At 41.3% G+C, this 20,244-nt stretch overlaps 1 protein-coding gene across 5 annotated transcripts; it reads left to right on the top strand.

Annotated features, from left to right (window-relative positions):
- Window positions 1–761: 761 nt before the first annotated feature.
- Window positions 762–17,203, top strand: LOC111961781 (transcription factor AP-2 gamma-like). Of its 5 annotated transcripts, none has more exons than XM_023984324.2 (8): window positions 762–830; window positions 4,726–5,175; window positions 5,378–5,429; window positions 7,136–7,219; window positions 8,215–8,437; window positions 12,348–12,466; window positions 13,924–14,065; window positions 15,038–17,203. In XM_023984324.2, exons 1-8 carry the CDS (start codon window positions 801–803, stop codon window positions 15,330–15,332), a joined length of 1,395 nt encoding a protein of 464 aa, XP_023840092.1. In that variant the 5' UTR covers window positions 762–800; the 3' UTR covers window positions 15,333–17,203. The 5 variants fall into 5 exon arrangements, with proteins under 5 accessions (XP_023840092.1, XP_023840109.1, XP_023840082.1 ...); XM_023984314.2 differs by lacking the exon at window positions 762–830 and adding an exon at window positions 3,144–3,548 and having other exon boundaries at window positions 7,136–7,207; XM_023984311.2 differs by lacking the exon at window positions 762–830 and adding an exon at window positions 3,144–3,548.
- The last annotated feature ends 3,041 nt before the right edge of the window (window positions 17,204–20,244 follow it).

Genomic DNA, 20,244 nt, shown 5'->3' with positions numbered 1-20,244 from the left:
TACATTGACAGTCAAGAGAAAAATATTTTCTTTCAACGCAATTGTGCAAAAATAAATACAAACAATATAGGCATATGATTAGTCGTTGTATGAAAAATTGTATTGTGATTCACCATCAATTTTAATGAAACTTTAAAGGAAAACCAGGCCATGCATTTTTGTTAGCCTTCAACTGTTCATTGAACAAAAATTGGAATGCGTCAATAATGTGTTGTAGTAGGCCTAAGTAAGTAGTTTAGTTGACAGGTATTTCGCTATAGGCTATTCTTATCCTCTGGCATTTGGCTTTCAAATTGCGACAATTTCAGGATATATATATGAATCTATCAACCCTACACACGTTTACGATAGTCTAAACAATAAATGTGATGTGTATATGGGACGGGATTAGATTAGTCCAGTGGTATAGGCTCAAAGAATCCCCACAATAAATTGTATAAGAAAATTGAGCTGTAGTTGATCGAAAAGGAAAGAAACGAAAATGAATAGGCCTAAGCCTATTTTGACAGCTCCTCACATGGTTTACAAAATTATTTATTCGATGAAGATACACTTTCATAAGTAAGATTTTACTCTGCAATGTGTAGATTCAACAGCAATACAATTTCAGAGAGACGTAGAAAAGTCTAACAGCATCAGAGTAGYTTACAACTGGAATTTGCATAGGCCCTCGCTCAGGTGTATTACCWTGCAGGGCGCATGCGCATTCCAAGAAAACCAGGTGAAATCAACAATACAGACCACTTGCGAATTCACTCATTCGTAGCCACATCACTGGAATTATACTGCGTTCCTTGCAGATGTCTTTACTGGAGAGGCTAGACTGGCGGGTAAGCGAATGCATGTTTTGCTTTATTGTGTTATTTGAAAACATTAAAGGGTTATTCATTGTCTATCTTTCGACCTAAGTCAGCACATTAATTGTAGGTTATAGTTTTTTAGGACCTTTGGAATAGGCTACTCCGCGGTATTTGATAGTGGCTGCTAAATATGCTATTTGAATTCATTATTAAAGACAATAGTTGTGATAATATCAATCAAATGTATTTATAAAGCCCCTTTTACATCAGCCGATGTCACAACGTGAAAATAGACCATATAACGTCGATCCATTGAAATAAGGTGGTGCTCGAGTGCTCAAAATTTAGGAATTTGAAATCCTGCAGAAGATAAATAGTATAGGCCTGAATTGCCATACACCTGGTCACCATACAAAAATACGTGACCAACGGCGACTAAGATTCATAGTTCATATTGGCAACTGGTTTTCTGATAACTTGGCCTGTGCTATTCATTTCAAGAACATTATGTATCCTGGTTTTCACAATACTCAGTAGACCAAATCTGCTCCATATAATAACATATACTATTATAGACTACACTAGATAAATGGTTCAATAATAAAATACTATAAAACTAATTTCAGTTAGGCTACTTTGAGATTGCGCATGTGCTTCAAAATTGATCATTTGTCTCTGAATGTCTTAGTTGCACATAGGCTATAAAAACCTACACGAGCTAGCTTCTTCAGTGTGACAGATAATATTAGCATAATTCAATTCTTTATTTTTCTTTTTCGAAAGCGCATTTCTTCTTCACGTTAAAYCACTTGGCCCATGTGACGCCTAACGTGTTGCTAATTGCTTTAATGGATAACGATTTACTTTACAAGTGTCTATTCTGTCAATACTCCTTGTTTAAACGAATTGGCCTTGACATGATAGTCATTGAAATGTTTATTTATTTATTTGTTTTTTACTGTTCACAACGCAACGGCAAGGTTCCTCTTGCGTGTCTAACCTCTTTTACTCTGTACAACGGCGATGTAAAGACGCCTTAATTAATTAGTGAGCATTAATTTCTGGTTTATATCACATCTCGCACAGAAAAACCACACGCAGCTTACAGCCACCGCATCGTTCATGGATGAGTTGATCTTCGTTACCCAATTTTAATTGTTTCCCAGAGACGATGACCACATGCGCGCAACAGGCATAGAATCGCATTCCCAAAAACTTTGATGATAAATGTAGACACCTGTATTGTTCTCCCATGCATATAAATGATTATCAGACAGAAAATTATTCACACCATTAAGTTACTGCTGTAGCCTGTCTCTAGGACTCATTATATTTCACAATAATATTGGAAACTTAACAATTAAAAGAAAAGCTCACGCATAAGTTTAGGCCTATTGTCTTCAAAACACTTCCTTTTGCTTGAAGTAATGCATATCAACACATCAAAGGGAACCTTTATTTTGGATATTGCAGTGCTCCACCATAAATGTTAATTAAACTTTTTCGTTTGAGATCCCTGGTGCTTAGTGGTTTCGAGAAGAAAGATGTTTTTAAGCCTTGGGTCTTTGAGGTTTGTGAAGGCACCAAACTATAACGTGAAGCTCCGTAATGTAACTATGCATAAATTATTTAAACAATTAAGTTTGGCATGGAAATCGCAATATTTGATATGAGCGCCTTGAAGCGAAATATGCTAATTCGTTTTTCAGACTGTTGGCAAGGAATGGGTGGTGCGCTTTGCCAGTGAACCCAACGCCTGGTCTAATCGAATGATTTTATGGTCAATAAAAAGTGAGAAAAGTAACAACATTTTGACAGCTCTGCAATGTTATTGGCGTGGATCGCATTGAAGGATACGCGCATAATGTTTTACATTGACTTTCGTATAGGCTATTGTTTTGCAAATGTGCTCATTGCATTGATTATCGTATTGCTTAACATGGCAAACAAATATATAGATTTTCTCGATTACATTCATAGGCTATAATTGTTATCATTTTTTAAAGCAAGTTTTCCAACTATAATATTAATACATTTAGTTATTCAGCCACAATTACCAATAATAAGAGAATAATAATAAAGTAAGCCAGTTATTATTATTATTATTTAATTAATTAAGCTATAGTAAGGTTATCGGAAGTATAGGCCTAATCCTATAATATTTGTGTCATGCGAGCAACTGCAGACGGACAGCAATATGATTGGCTCCAATAATAACAGATAACAACCAATCAGCAAACTTTTATTTTGCCATATTCAAGATGACATCATGACAAAGGCACGCCCCCTAAAAATATCTAACCTATGCAAATTTAGTACACATGCTTCCAAGCGGGTTCAGTAAGGAGAAAAGGTTTGAACATCATCACTTTGTCCGTCAGAGGGAGTCAAGTTTCTTATTCAGCGCGTCTTCCCATATTCACTGAAGAACTGCTTACTGAGTCGTTGGGATGGAAAGGGATCTTGCTTGACAACCGTTTTCACTCAGTTGCTGTTGAGACCTACGTTGATAGCCGCCCGAATCACGCTCAAACGTCAGTGCGCTTCAAGGAACCGCCGCCCTCCTCTCGAGTTGAAGAAGTTGATTCATGATTTCTAGGAAGTACAGTATTACTTCATTTCCTACCTGGATTAACTCGTAGAAAACCACCAATTTACCTGGTCAACCTTCTTGGTGTAACATTTTGCCTGTCAGAAACTATGCTGTGGAAACTAGCAGATAACGTGAAGTACGAGGACGACTGCGAGGTAAATTCTAGCTATACACATAGACAAACCGCACGGCATTAGGCCTGCGTTTCAACAAGGCTAGGATTTATGAAAAAAACATTTTATGAAAAGGTTGTGGCCCTCATGCGCTCCATCACACCATCGCATCTAAAATTGGTAGCCAATTTTATGGATATTTTTTGCGCGACAATAGCTTTTAGGCAGACTCGATAAAAGTTTTACAGAATGAAAATGATTTTGATGGAACATTTTTAAATGATACAGCATTTAGAATAAGACAGATCAGTGGTCGGTATAGGCTATTTTCGTTGTCACTATTTGCTTTTATGGAATTCATCTTAAATGCAATTTCAAGTGCATTAGGGCATCCATGTTTGGTTTTCTGGTTTCTTTGCATTGTCAATATGTTTCTAAATATGCAACATTATTAGATGTCTATAGGCTAATCTCGATGGGCTTTGACTCTATCCGCAGAATCTCCTCCACTAATGCATTGGCGACTGACGCCATGTAGTTTTGATTTCAGTAAATAACTTTTAGATTAGTCTATATGGATTGTATAGTAAAGAAAAATTGTTACATGAGTGGGATTTTAATGAAAGTGGAAAGCTTTTTGATTTATTTAGGCTTATTTCTCTGAGCTAAGCCTAAATCAGGTTATTGTAAATAATTAAAATGACAAAATTATTATTGTTATTATTATTATTATAGGCCTACGTGGGTAGTAAAATAGTTCCCTCCTGTCTGTCTAATGAAAGCTGACCATGGTGACAACATTACCTCAATAGTCCACAGATTGCATAAACTATCAGAAAGTTTTTCAGTTTAACAAAATATGCATTATTAGGCTACTTTGAATACTAAAACCATGTATTGCCTATTTTTTTCCTGAAAAATAGTCTGACCTCCAGAAATTGAGTACTGCAATAAAATAAAAAAAATGGCCTTATTTCGCCCACTAAATGTGAGCCTAGGCATGAATGTGTAAAACATTTCACTATACAGACCATGCCTTCCTAAACGATGGTGAAAAATACATCTCGATGTCAGGCCTAGCTGTCAACACAGTTGTTATTTCTAATTTTGTCGACGATTGTTGATTCACTATGAATTTGGTTGATTGACAAGGGGCACAACATTTTATAATTTATCTTAATATCATTGTCAACCTTAACGTAAGTCTCTCTGTCCCCAGGAAAGGCACGACGGGAGTAGCAATGGGAACCCCCGGTTACCTCACCTCCCCGCAGTGAGCCAGCACCTTTACAGCCCGTCGCCGTCTCTCTCCCACTCGGCCAACTCAGACTTCCAACCCCCATATTTTCCACCTCCCTACCAGCCTATATCATACCCCCAGTCCAGTGACCCCTACTCGCACCTCGGCGACCCTTTCAACATCAACTCCATACACCAGTCGTCGAACCAGCAACAATCATGGCCGGGGAGACAGGGTCAAGAAGGACCTCATTCGCGAAGCGGACTCGCTAGTCAGATTCTGGGCCTGGAAGGCGGCTCGTCCGCCTTGAGGAGAGAAGGTTTCCGACGGCCGGAACTGCTACCGCCTCACGCTCATAGCATTGAGTCATCCGTCATTGGTGATAATATAGGACTGCACGAAATGGGCCATGGCCTGGATGATGTTCAAGTGAGTGATTTCATTGTGATTTTGTTGCTGACTTAAATTGAAAGAAGCATGACATCGAAAACAAAAATATATAGGCATGCAACAAAGGCATGGTTTTATTATGGTTTCATGTAATGGACGGAATGGAAATGGCATATTTCATAATGAACTCCCTTGTAAGAATGACTATAACATCACTTACATGAAACTTGTTTTTTTTCAGCATGTAGATGATCACAGTATTATAATGGCAGATCAGACGGTCATCAAAAAAGGTGAGTTTATTTTACTTTCCACATAGCCACTTTCCTACTGTATATTAACTAATTGATCAAACTAATTGATGAAATGGTAAAAATGCTTTTACCACTTCATCAAACTAATTGATGAAATGGTAAAAATGCTTTTACCACTTCAAGACAATACACTTACTGGTTTGTGAGATAGACATGCTTGGTGTATAAGGCACTGCACTGCGTGTGCAACAGGTAACACGGATGCAATAGAGAAACATTGAGTGCTATTTCCATTAACTCCATCCCTGAGATTGCTTGTTACTAAGTACATACCTGGAAAAATCTTCTTCAACAAATATTTTGCAATTATTTGTACAGTGATGTCTTCGCATTTGATTATAAAAAATCGGAATGGGAAAGGCTTTTCGTTGTACTTGTTCGTACATACATTGATAATCCCCGTAGTCATGAGGTGCACTTAACTAAGCCCAGTTTGATCCTCTGTGTGTTCTCGTGCTGAGGTCGTTTGAATAGAGCACCAGAAAAAGAACCTTTTCAAAATAGCAGGCTCTAGCTGACAAGATGTAACTGTGAGGACATTGTGCAATCCTTGAAATCCTGCATTGACTGGGGAGAGAGAGGGAGAGAGAAAGAGAGGGAGGGAGGGAGGGGTCTTTAGAGGTCTAAGCTGGTGCATTCGACTCCTTTTGAATTCCAGTTAAAAGCAGTCCAATGGATTGCTCTTCTCAAGACTCGCTGGCTGACGTTCTGCAAAACCAGCTTTAGCTGGGGTGTGGTGTCCTACTTGCAAATCAGTCATTTGTTGGGGCATGAAATGTTTTGAATGAGGAGGATTCAGAGTGTTATCTATTACGCCTTCCTTCAACAGTCTTTGACTCAGAAGAAGGTCATGTTGTGCATTGATTTGAAATTCTGCACCACCTTTGTAACTCAATGAATTTATAGATTTATGTAGATATTGGATTGATCATATTAGTAGTAAATGTATTCTAGATGTATGGTTTGTTAAAACAACATCACTGTAGACATGTAGGTTCAAGAACTGTAATGATAGATAACATTGTTGTGGTATGGTGGGTGACTACAGTTAGTAGTGTGAATGACATTGGCAAGAATGGTAAAGAGTAGTTGACGCTGTCTTCTCTGTAGTAAAGCCTACATGTATAATGCTAAACTGCTTGCTCCACAGGAGGAAGCATGTGAACAAATGTATAGTTAACATGATATAGAATAGCCTAATGTGCATGCTCAAGTACTTATTTATGTTTTTAGACAAAAGATTTTGATGGCCATCTAGGCAGTAGAAAGCTTGAATATTTTATTTAATCCAGCTATAACCATTTGTGTTAAAGCTACCTAAATGCTCCTAATGCCTCGTTTTGCATACCATATATATTTTTCTCAATTGCAGGCATTTTTGATTTGAGACACACATTACATTGGTGGACATTGTTGATTTTCAGATTTGAATCAATACGATAATCTGATCAAACATACAGTATTAAGGAGGTAACAAGTTGTACGATAAAAAAATAGTTGTTGTGCAATGGCTCAATTTATTGGTCTTACACTCAAGGGCAGACTGTGGTTAGCCTACAGCCTACAGCCTACAGCCTACTGTACATGATTGTAAACGGTGAAAGCAAAACTTCCCTCTTAGCTGTTTGTCCAATAGATGAGCTCTAAATCATAATTTTTCCCCCCTTTTGTGATTCTTCTCTCAGTACTAGGACTACGAGGGGGCAGGAACTTTGATCGCTTACAGAGGACTTATTATGAGGGGGGGATTCTTGCTGGTGAGGACGAAGGTATATGTAGTGTACTTTGTATGTTTGTCTGGGTGTGACTTGTTTAGTTTGACCCTTGAACCTTTGACCCAAAATGGCCACCTAGTTTGCCAGTTGGACAAGTCTTTAGATGAGGTTATTTTTAGTCACTCAATTAGAAGTAGCTACAGACCCTTGAACGTTTAATCCAAAATGGCCGTCCAATATAGGCCCTGTTTCTGTATATAATTCTTCAGATAGGCAAGGCAGGGAGAAGGGATTCATTGGGAAGTTTTCAATTGCATACTCCTCACCTTCTCTCTCCTTGTCTCCTTCTCAAAACGCATTGGAGGAGAAGGTCAGAGGGGAGGATACTCTGGCTTTCTCATCCAATGGGTTTTGAGAAGGAGAGAGGAGGTGAGGAGTATGCAATTGCAATCTTCCCTCTGTGAAGAAGTATGGAGCAGTTGTGTATGTGTGTGGATGTCATGTCAGTGGGTGGTAGGAATGAGGGGACTTTTAGCTGTGACACCGCAGGAATTATCGTTATCTAGTTAATGGCTACTTATGGTCTACATTTTGGCTTCCACAAAGTAAACATGTTTGTTGTTTACGTGTAACAGGTCAGTCACCCTGATTTTTTTTTACAAATCATTATGATGGTGTTAAATTTCATAGTTTATTATAAGGAAAAGCATGTTAAAGTTAGAATCCAAGCTGCAGTGTTTGGAGGTTACAAACAGTGTGGATAAGATTTACAACTTTCAGACAGGCTCAACCTGAATTTCTCAAAGAAACAGTCTCTTCTCCAAGAAATTTTTTACAATGTAGCACAACCTCCAGAAAGTCCAATAATGTTGTCTAATGTCCGTCTGTCCTCGCTGCCAACCAAAATTCCCAATGGGACAATACAGATACATTTACCTTGACTTTTACGCTTACTTTTACTAATCCTACTCTCATTATCATTTCTCTTCACATCTATATTAACCTACACTCATACTAACCACTCCTCTCTCTCCACACCCCTTCCCCAGGCCCCATGTCTCTCCCCAAGAGCAACTCACTGGGCCTGCCCTTCCAGAAGGAGTCCCTGCTAGGCATGGTGTCCAACCCCACCGAGGTGTTCTGCTCAGTGCCCGGACGCCTCTCGCTTCTCAGCTCCACCTCCAAGTACAAGGTGACTGTGGCTGAGGTGCAGCGGCGTCTGTCCCCTCCCGAATGCCTCAACGCCTCCTTGCTGGGGGGAGTCCTACGCAGGTCAGTATTCGCACAATGTCAATCCATTGTGAGATGGTTCTAAGACATTATAAGGGGCGTTAAACATGTATCGCAAAGCATTATAACATCATCATAATAAGCTATACCTGTCGGCTTTAAGTTTTTAGTTTTAGCCTGAAGGTTTAAATAAACAAATGCATTATAACTGCATCATAATGCCGGCAGGTGTTGACGTTTTTTTTTCTCCTTTATTTAACTAAGCAAGTCAGTTAAGAACAAATTCTTATTTACAATGACGGCCTACCGGGGAACAGTGGGTTCACTGCCTTGTTCAGGGGCAGAACGACAGATTTTGTACCTTGTCAGCTCGGGGATTCGATCTTGCAACCTTTCGGTTACTAGTCCAACGCTCTAACCACTAGGCTACGCTGCCGCCCCCAGCGGGTGTAATTGTGAACAATGGCCAACATCTAGTCCGTTAAAATATGGTTCACAGCAGCTCAACGGATCAGTGATTGTGATACAGCTGATGTGATGTAGTTAGGAGATCACAGCGAGATGTGCATACAATACATTTCTCAGTTTACTCTGATGTTGCTCCTGTTTTACAGCTATTGTTAGTGAGCTACTTCCGGTTGCTGGATACTAAACGAGTGAAAGATTGTCGGTCTATATTCAGTTGTACACTCTTAGCAAAAAAGTTGCTATCTAGAACCTAAAAGGGTTCTTCGGCTGCCCCCATTGGAGAAGCCTTTGAAGAACCCTTGTGGGTTCCAGGTAGAACCCTTTTGGTTCCAAGTAGAACTGTTTTGGTTCTACCTGGAACCTAAAACGGTTTTACCTAGAACCAAAAAGGGTCCGCCAATGGGGACAGCCGAAGAACCCTTTTGGAACCTTTTTATAAAAGAGTGTAGGTCTATACTGTGAAAAGTTCATACCTGTCAGACACTAATTTAGGAAAGTTTAGTGGTTCTCTGAAAGCAGATGTGTTGCTGTTCCTCTTCATTGCTTGTGTGGAAGCACCGTGACTACCTTTGTACGTGCTCTGCAATTCCGGATACTTCGCTTTGGGGATATGTTACATCAGAGTAGTTAGCACCAGTATGATAGATAGAGTATTTTTGTGTGTGGGTGTGTGTCTATGTGGGGGGGCTATAGGGCTGTTTTAATTGCTGCTGAGCAGTTGACCTTGTGCCCCATATATCAGCAGGCAGTCTGTTGAGGGACTAGGGGTTCGCTCCTGCCTATCTTTGCTGGGAATGGAAGTTTTTTTACTTCCATGTGACCCGCCAGTGCCACACGCATTAAAGCCACACACACACACACACACACACACACACACACACACACACAACACACCACACACACACACACACACACACACCCACACACACACACACACACACACACACACACACACACACACACACACCACACACACCACAAAATCTGAGGCACTGTTAACTAGGTCATGAAGCGATAGGCGACGGTGTGGAGGGAGCGGGGCAGTCACACACACGCCTCCCCAAAGACACTGTCTCTCTCACCCGCCACGGACGGAGCGAAGCCTGCCACTCAGTCATGTGGAAAACTGAATTGGCTACAGCGAGTGGGGAATTTTAGTGTGTGTGTGAGTGTGTGTGATTTCCCTTCTATGTTCTTAGGGCGGGAGAAGCATAATTTGACTGGAATATTTCCGAATCCAACAGTGTAGTTATTCCCTCCGCAAGGCAATCAAACAAGCAAAATGTCTGTATAGGGACAAAGTGGAGTCACAATTCAATGGCTCAGACACTAAACGTATGTGGCAGGGTCTACAGACCAATCACGGACTACAAAAGGAAAACCAGCCACGTCACGGACACCGACATCTTGCTTCCAGACAAACTAAACACCTTCTTTACCCGCTTTGAGGATAATACAGTGCCACCGTTCCGGCCCGCTACCATGGACTGTGGGCTATCCTTCTCTGTGGCCGACGTGAGTGAGACATTTAAACGTGTTTACCCTCGCAAGGCTGCCGGCCTAGACGGCATCCCTAGCCACATCCTCAGAGCATGCGCAGACCAGCTGGCTGGTGTGTTTACGGACATATACAATGTCTCCCTATCCCAGTCTGCTGTCCCCACATGCTTCAAGATGGCCACCATTGTTCCTGTACCAAAGAAGGCAAAGGTAACTAAATAACTATCGCCCCTTAGAACTCACTTCTGTCGTCATGAAGTGCTTTGAGAGACTAGTCAAGGACATCAGACCCACTTCAATTTGCTTACCGTTCCAATAGATCCACAGACAATGCAATTGCCATCACACTGCACACAACCCTGTCCCATCTGGACAAGAAGAATACCTATGTAAGAATGCTGTTCATTGACTACAGCTCAGCATTCAACACCATAGTACCCTCCAAGCTCATCATTAAGCTTGAGGCCCTGGGTCTCAACCCCACCCTGTGCAATTGGGTCCTGGACTTCCTGACGGGCCTCCCCCAGGTGGTGAAGGTAGGAAACAACATCTCCACTTCGCTGATCCTCAACATTGGGGCCCCACAAGGGCGCGTGTTTAGCCCCCTCCTGTACTCCCTGTTCACTCATGACTGCGTGGCCATGCACGCCTCCAACTCAATCCTCAAGTTTGCAGACAACACAACAGTAGTAGGCTTGATTACCAACAACGATGAGACAGCCTACAGGGAGGAGGTGAGGGCACTCGGAGTGTGGTGTCAGAAAAACAACCTCTCACTCAACGTCAACAAAACAAAGGAGATGATCGTGGACTTCAGGAAACAGCAGAGGGAGCAACCCCCTATCCATATTGACGGGACAGCAGTGGAGAAGGTGGAAAGTTTTAAGTTCCTCGGCGTACACATCACGGACAAACTTAAATTGTCCATCCACACAGACAGTGTGGTGAAGAAGGTGGAGCAACGCCTCAGGAGGCTGAAGAAATTTGGCTTGTCACCTAAAACCCTCACAAACTTTTACAGATGCACTATTGAGAGCATCCTGTCAGGCTGTATCACTGCCTGGTATGGCAACCACCTGTCAAGGACAGCAACCACCCGAGCAACTGCCTGTTCACCCCGCTACCATCCAGAAGGCGAGGTTAGTACAGGTGCATCAAAGCTGGGACCGAGAGACTGAAAAACAGCTTCTATCTCAAGGCCATCAGACTGTTAAACAGCCATCACTAACACACTGCCTACATACAGACTTGAAATCTTTGGCCACTTTTAATAAATGGATCACTAGTCACTTTAATAATGCCACTTTAATAATGTTTAMATATCTTGCATCACTCATCTCATATGTATATACTGTATTTTATACCATATATTGCATCTTGCCTATGCCACTCTGTCATTGCTCATCCATGTATTTATATGTATATATTCTTAATCCATTCCTTTACTTAGATTTGTGTGTATTAGGTAGTTGTTGGGAAGTTGTTAGATATTGCTGCACTGTCGGAACTAGAAGCACAAGCATTTTGCTACACTCGCAAGAACATCTGCTAACCATGTGTATGTGACCAATAAAATTTTATTTGTGTCATAGTGCATTTTTGTTTTAGGTTAGGATGTGTATCGGAGGCTCTTTTTCATTTGATTTATTTTTCAAAAGTGAATGATGAGGTCTCCTTCGGGGATGGGGGAGACTTTTGCTGCTAGGTTTTCTCAAAGTGGTAGGAAGTCTGAAGTTTGGGTGACAGCCCTTACAACATCACTTATTGATGCTTACTTTTCGATTCGTAGGAAAAACATTTAATGACAAATAGCCTATGGAATGGAATATGCTATATTCTTTAGTTAGAGGGACTGTATGACCGTTATGAATTCAGACATTTCTTCACTTTATATGACCCCAATGTGGCCCTGTTCATATGAAAGCAGACATTTGTCAAGTAACGATGATGACACTAACTGTATTTGTCCTTATTTTTCCAACAGAGCCAAGTCTAAAAATGGTGGCCGGTCATTGAGAGAGAAGTTGGACAAGATTGGGCTCAACCTGCCCGCTGGAAGGAGGAAGGCTGCTAATGTCACCCTGCTAACTGCACTGGTAGAAGGTATGCTGCCCTCTTCGTTTTTAAAACTGTGGTGAATGAGCCAAAAACATATATGACATCATAGAAATACAATGCATAGAATTCGTCTCCATCTTTACTCCTTGAACAAGTTGGCTCGTCCAAAATGGAGAGCCAATTGAATTAATTGTTGCACATATACAGAGATGTGATAAACAACATGTCTTTGTAGTCATCCCATCAGAGATGGTCATTTTGTTTTTACCACATCCACTGGTGTTGTACCATCTATTCATTATATTTATATGGTGAACCTAAACTCTGCGATTCCGTTACTGTGACATGATTACCTGTATTATTATAATATTGGCTGTATAAAACTTACTGGAACTTGGCTTCAATAGTAGCTGTGGCTGGTCTTTGTCTTGTCATTTCCTCATTTTTGGTCAAAATGGCAGTGACCTAGCGGATGTTTGATTTTGTCTTTCACTACATTTAACTGCCTTTGAAAATCAAGGAAACTTTGACATTATCCACCCTGACTGCCTTGGTGACATTTTGAGGTTACCAAGCAGCTGGCCAAGACCAGTAGAGTAAGAGAATAGCCCCGAAACACAACTTCACGGAGTCCAACCCTGTCTATTACGGCTGTGGCATTATCTAATACAGCACATGCGACCAAAGGACAAAGAAACATGTAGCTTGTAACCTTCCTGTCTTTCAAATCACACAAACTCTTGAAAGATGTAAAATACCCATCTCCTCAAATCATTTTCAGGGCGAAGTATTTCATGAAGCTTTTTCTTGTTTTAGATCATTGTTTTTAGGCAGGATAGTCACCTCGGTCTACTTTTTCATTAAATCCCGTCTTTGACGCTTTCGTCAGTCATACCTCGGCTAGACAATGTCTAAGCAATGACGCATAGCTGTGCGCCTAGCCGCCCGAAGCCACGTGTAATTTCATTTTTCCCCCCCATATAAACTCTACTCACTATAAATGGAGTGACAGTTCGGTGCAGGAGAATGACTCGGGGCCAGTGTTATTTAGAGACCTTCAAAGTCTGAATTAAGGCTTGTTATAACGTGTTTGACTTGCCAGGGGGGTTAACTGACCTTAAAGCCTAATGTTTCTGAATAGCTACATTCCCCAAGTGATCTGTGTGTCTATCAATTAAGTGCCTCTGTTTGGTGCTACAGGCCGCCCGGGTGCAGTTAGCCACATAAGCCCATTAAAGACCATGCAGGAAGTCACCCCTGAAGATGGGATATATTCATCTCATTGGCACAGCTTCCCCCGAGCCAAGAGACTGAGCGCAACTGATTATTTACGTTGCACCACTTCAATGTTCCCCTTTCTACATAATAGTGCCCCTGTGGGATGTGGGATGTCAGCAAGACCACATTCACACTTGTCTCTTAGATACGTTTTTTGTATTTTGTGTGTGTGTTTGTTTGTGTGTTTTATGCGTGTGCAACACTTGTGTGTTTTGTCTTTATAGGTGAAGCCCTTCACTTGGCAAGGGATTTTGGCTACGTATGTGAGGCAGAGTTTCCGGCAAAGGCCATCGCTGATTACCTGGGTCGACCACATGTGGAACGCAATGAGGTCAACTCCCGCAAGAACATGCTCCTTGCTGCCAAGTGAGTCTCTCTCTCTCTCTCTCTCTCTCTCTCTCTCTCCTCCAAATTAAGGGATGTACACTGCGAGTTTTGAACATATGTGACGTTTTGGACTCGGTTAAAATCTTTTTCAAATAGTTTTCAAGCTGCTCTTGATTTATAAAACATCTTGATGTCTTCACTACTTTTAAGACCTCCCAATTTCGTAGTGTGTACATGAAACAGTATACACATATAAGTGGATAATTGTCACCCAGACATAAATCCAATAGTCCATGTCTGGGTCATGTACATTCCGTTTCCTTTATCTAATTTCTGTCATCTTTTTTTCATTTTTTTTTTGTGTGTGTGTGTGGGCCATATTTTTCCACTGTGCTGTGATGTTTCACAAAAATTCTGAACCTTTCGATTCTCATCGTTTCTACAGGATTGTAAATGAAAGATAAACACCTTTGCTAAGACTATTATTATATTATTGATTGACTATGACTTTTCAAATCACCCAGCAGTTCTATTTGCAGAGTTAGCTCCAAGTACATTTTTCAGCCATTCCTGAACCTGTGACCAAAAAATAGCTACACATGGGCAGTACCGAAAAAAGTGATCTAATGATTCTGTCTCTTTGCAGCAAAATCTGCAGTCTATTGGTTGCAAGAATTTTGTATAATAATTTAATTTGAAAACAAAGTTTTGATTCCAACGTCGTTTTTGGATTCAATGTCCTTTTGTGTATCAGTTCATAGACCATGTGCCATGGAAAATCTCCCAACTATTTTGCAAACTGTATGGTGCAGCTGTACATTTTTTGGTCCTTAAATTAAACTGGTATACTTTTTTATTTATCACAATTTTCTTTATTCAATTTTGGTCTTTAAAGCAGAGCCGACACACAAGTTCCTCACCTTATACCTACATAAATCCAATAGTCTATGTCTGGGTCATGTACATTTCTTTACCTTTATCTAATTTCTGTAATCGTTTTCTTTTTAAAAGGCAAATCTGTAAGGAGTTCACCGACCTGCTGACTCAGGATCGCTCGCCACTGGGAAACTCGCGGCCGGCACCCATCCTCGATCAGGGAATCCAGAGCTGCCTGACCCACTTCAGCCTCATCACCCACGGATTCGGCTCGCCCGCCATCTGCGCCGCCATGACCTCCCTCCAGAACTACCTAAACGAGGCCCTCAAACAGGTGGACAAAATGTACCTGAGCTCTGGCAGCGAAACGCAGGGTTCCTCCGACAACGGTAGCAAAGCCTCCGACAAAATGGAAAAGCACAGGAAATGAGGAAATGCTCCCACATTGGACTGTATAGCCCCCCCTTTCCCCTTTGGACTACTTTGACGTCCTATTTAGTAGTGAAATTGCCGATATGATTCCGATTCTAGATCATTTGTGTTTTTACACAGTTGAATTGACAATTTCCTGTGCTTATGGCCTGTGCTCTTTTACGAGTAGAGTTTTTCAAAAGACTTGTCACTGCTTTTGCGTTGTTACTACCATTGGCTGGTTTCAATGCGAGATCAACCTACCTTGGTGCCTACTGTAATAGTAGGTGCATAAGCTGCTTCCAGCCAAAGGGCCTAGACGCTGTTGACATGGGGAAAGGAACAGAAAACAGACTTTGTTTGCCTATAGGACATATTTTCAAGATGGGTAACTGTGGTTGTAAATTATTTTCAGCTATTTTCCCTCCTCTTCTGTCTGGAGACAAATCCTCTGATTTCCTCTGTCTCTTCCACGGTGCCCAGTTCCCATTGGACTTACCAAAGGCCATTTTTTTTAATAGGAGATAAGAAAATCCACTTCATTCTTGTTTTCTTTGATGCTTAAATTTTCATAACGACTTCAATGGGTACGGTGTTATTGTGCTTTGTTCATGGGAGTTTCTTTGGTAGGTCTGGTAAAAAAAAAAAAGGAGCCTGTTTCTTTGTTTGTCTACATTCCCCAGAAACCTTAAAGATGATTTGCAATGGCAGACATTCATTGTTCGATGACGGATGGTTACTTGTGGGTTGTGACAAAAGCCACAGCAATGGGGTCTTTGTTACTTTTAATCCTGTCTTTAAGTACTTATATTGCCCATTGGTTACTTTAGTATTTTTACAGTTTGCAAATGTAAAAGGAATCAGTCCCCGACCAGATTAGATATCCCTCACCTTCAGTACAAACTATTCCATGTTGATGTTAACTGTATCCAATCATAATCTGCCATTTTCATCTAAATTGTATCTCTTTTAACCAGAACACCAGCAAGAGTGTATGTGTTATGTTGTGCGAGTGTGTGTCTGTGTATGCCAAATGTATATATTTCTTTTGAAAAATAGTGTTTTTAATTAGACAATGAACCGCAAACAGAGGATTTCCCCTGTTATCTTTACCTTGAATGTAAATATTTTCTAATTTATGTTGTAATTTAAATGGGATATGTAAATAATGGTATCATTGTGGTGTGTGTGGCTTAACTTTTTATAATGCGTTAAAGTTGTATAAATGGGTTTTTATAGAGTAGAGGTTAGGCAGTTGGTATGACATGCTTTTTGAATATGTGTAAAGCTGTTTTAAAGCTATAGGAAAGAATATAAAAAGTCAACCCTGTGTGTAACAACTGTGTTGATATTCTCCCATTTGGGCAAGAGTTTTGCCTTGCATAGACATTTGATGAGATCTGAGGCAGTGGGTTCTCTCCCTCTCTTTCCCTCTCTTGCAATCCAAACACACGCACACACACACACGCACACACGCGCACGAATGCACTCACGCATGTACACAAAGCAGCAATGTACAACAGGCAAAACAGTTTCAGTTGTGTGTTTCATAAATTATGGGCAAGTCATTTGCGTGAAGATTTTCCTATTAATAAATGGTTTAAGAAAATGGGAACAATGGGCATCATTATGTGTAGTAACTTAGCTACACAAATAAGCAATGTTGCTTGGTGCATGAGGATGGTACAAAAAGGCATCATGTGAGAGCAAAACATTTCTAGTTTATGTTTTCACTCAGTTAACCATTTGGTGCACAACACACATACTTGTTTGTCTCCCTAAAGATTYTTTTTGTATTTGTATTTTTTTGTTCTCCTTTTTAAATTTATATGCCCATCTTGGGAACAGGTGTTTTTGTGTGTTGCCCAATTAAAGCTGATCTCTACTTTAGCATATAACACACTGACAAATGTACGAGTATGTTGGACGTTTCACAGTAGGAGACGATTTTGATCGGCGAGAAAAAACTACAGGGCTATGGTGCTCAATGTGTTGACTCTTGAGCAAAGGCCGCTTAATCATCACTTACCCATCCCCACTGAATCATATGGCAAGTCTTTGTTGACATGGATCACAGAAACTCTCACAACACAAATCCCTGCCCCCATTTTAAACAAAATGTGTCCTACCATTATGCATCTTAGACACTTGACTCAGACTACAAGGGGATTTCAGAGTATGTCTTACTTAAGTGACACACATGTAGGAAGCATACAACATACCTCCTATCTAGGCTATCCCATGCCTCATTGAAATGTGTTACCACTGATATACTTTTAGCAGACCTATTTTACTACCCTGTGTCTTACAGTGTTGTTTGGAGTGTAACAAAGTGCCCAGTTGGATAAATAGAAGCTGTGTGACTCATGTCATGCCTAGCAGCCCAACAAGTAGCGGCCTCTCCCTTAGAACCTGTTTGACCTGTCAGTCTCGCTATGGCTTAGCACTCTCTAGCAGTTGTCTGTAACCGCCTTCAGTTACATTTATACATGTTCTTCTCCAGAGGGGTTGAAAGCTGAGACAGGGGAAACAGCTTCAATTGTCTTTGATGACCAAGCTAGCACGATTGCGGCAACATTTCCTTGCCTCAGTGGCATTGATCAGAGGTTCTTTCTTTTCTTTCCTCTCTCAAACTAGTGTTACTGTTTGTCTACTGCCAGGCGTTGCTTTTTGTTGTACGCTTTAGCCGCAAGCTAGTTATTAGCTGCAGTAGGTAACTGTTTGCTCTTTTGAATGCCGCCCTCAGTGGATGTTGGAGTTTCGTGGGTCACATGCTCAGAATGTTATGATGTTTGAGATGGCTGTGGGTTCTGAATTACCATGAACATTCTTTGCCTTCCAGGTTTTTAATGACAGGTTTCACTCCTTTACGACATGTACACTATTCAATGAAAGCTGAATGATCCTGTATTTGCGACTGCTGATGAACAGTCCAAAGAGTTTTTTTTCTCTCATGGAACATTTGTAMGTTTTTTCCCCCCTGTCATTTGCCCCCATTCATCACAACTAGATATTCATTTGCATTGGCCATATTTTATCCCTCTATGGTTAAAGTGACGCACCCACTCACTCATTTTCAAATCAACATAGGATGGTTTATATGTGAAGCAGGTTTGGACCTGTTACACGTACCTGTACCTGAATCTAATATGCGTCTTCTCCCAAAGCCAGTTGTAAATGTTCAAATCATCGAGCCATAATCATATTTTATGTAGGCTGTGACTCGATGACCTTTCTATATAGGTCGCGAGAAGTCACATGACACGGTGGTGGCCAGCTATGCAATATTTGGATGTTCCAAGGATCCCGGATAGCGGTGTGGGTGGTTGAATTTTCAGAAAATGGCGGAAGCCGATACCGAGTTTGAAACTGATGGTGTTGGCAAAGATGAGTGAGAATGAAGCTGATGAGAATACTKGATAGACTACAGTCGCTAAATGACGGATTAAGAGAGCTAAAATCGCAGTTAAAAGGCTGTCTAGTATGCCTACTGCTCATGGCACAACTTCTTCACAGTTTTGTAGTAAATCAAATCAAATCAAACTTTATTTGTCACTTGCGCCGAAGACAACAATTGCAGACTTTACTGTTAAATGCTTACTTACAAGCCCTTAACCAACAGTGCAGTTCAAGAAGAAGAAAATATTTACCAAGTGGACTAAAATAAAAAGTAATAATAAAAAGTAACACCATATGAATAACAATAACAAGGCTATATACAGGGGGCACCGGTACCGAGTCAGTATGCGGGCGTACAGGCTAGTTGAGGTAATCTGTACATGTAGGTGGGGGCGAAGTGACTATGCATAGGTAACAAACAACAGCGAGTAGCAGCAGTGTAAAAAAGAAGGGGGGGTCAATGTAAATGGTCCGATGGCGATATTATAAATTGTTCAGCAGCCCTATGGCTTGGGGGTAGAAGCTGTTGAGGAGCCTTTTGGTCCTAGACTTGGTGCTCCGGTACTGCTTGCCGTGCGGTAGCAGAGGAAACAGTCTATAACTTGGGTGACTGGAGTCTCTGACAATTTTATGGGCTTTCCTCTGACACCGCCTATTATATAGGTCCTGGATGGTAGGAAGCTTGGCCCCAGTGATGTTCTGGGCTGTTCGCACTACCCTCTGTAGCGCATTACGGTCAGATGCCAAGCAGTTGCCATACCAGGCGGTGATGCAACCAGTCAGGATGCTCTCGATGGTCCAGCTGTAAAACYTTTTGAGGATCTGAGGACCCATGCCAAATCTATTTAGTCTCCTGAGGGGGAAAAGGTTTTGTCGTGCCCTCTTCACGACTGTCTTGGTATGTTTGGACCATGATAGTTTGTTGGTGATGTGGACACCAAGGAACTTGAAGCTCTCGACCCGCTCCACTACAGCCCTGTCGATGTTAATGGGGGCCTGTTCGGCCCTCCTTTTCCTGTAGTCCACGATCAGCTCCTTTGTCTTGCTCACATTGAGGGAGAGGTTGTTGTCCTGGCACCACACTGCCAGTTCTCTGACCTCCTACCTATAGGCTGTCTCATCCTTTTCGGTGATCTGTGTCGTCAGCAACCTTAACGATGGTGTTGGAGTCGTGTTTGGCCACGCAGTCGTGGGTGAACAGAGAATACAGKAGGGACTAAGTACACACCCCTGAGGGGCGCCAGTGTTAAGGATCAGCGTGGCAGACGTGTTGTTGCCTACTCTTGCCACCTGAGGATGGCCCGTCAGGAAGTGCAGTTTTAGTAGGAGTGCAGTTTCAGGATAAGAAGATGTACAGTACCTGGGAGATCCGTTTGATGCTGCCAATCTGTGAGGGTGACCAGTGAGGGTGACCAGAAGTGGAATTTTGTTTATTTTTTGTGTGTCGGCAGAACAAAAGGAGTGTGTGTTGCGCCTCACCAGAATCAAGGAGAAAGAGGAGACTGCTTTCGATTTTCGGAGCAGTGCACCAA

Source organism: Salvelinus sp. IW2-2015, linkage group LG1 (assembly GCF_002910315.2).
Source record: "Salvelinus sp. IW2-2015 linkage group LG1, ASM291031v2, whole genome shotgun sequence".
Classification (NCBI taxonomy): domain Eukaryota; kingdom Metazoa; phylum Chordata; class Actinopteri; order Salmoniformes; family Salmonidae; genus Salvelinus; species Salvelinus sp. IW2-2015.
Note: the sequence above shows the minus strand (reverse complement) of the source record. Positions and strands in the feature narration are given on the sequence as shown.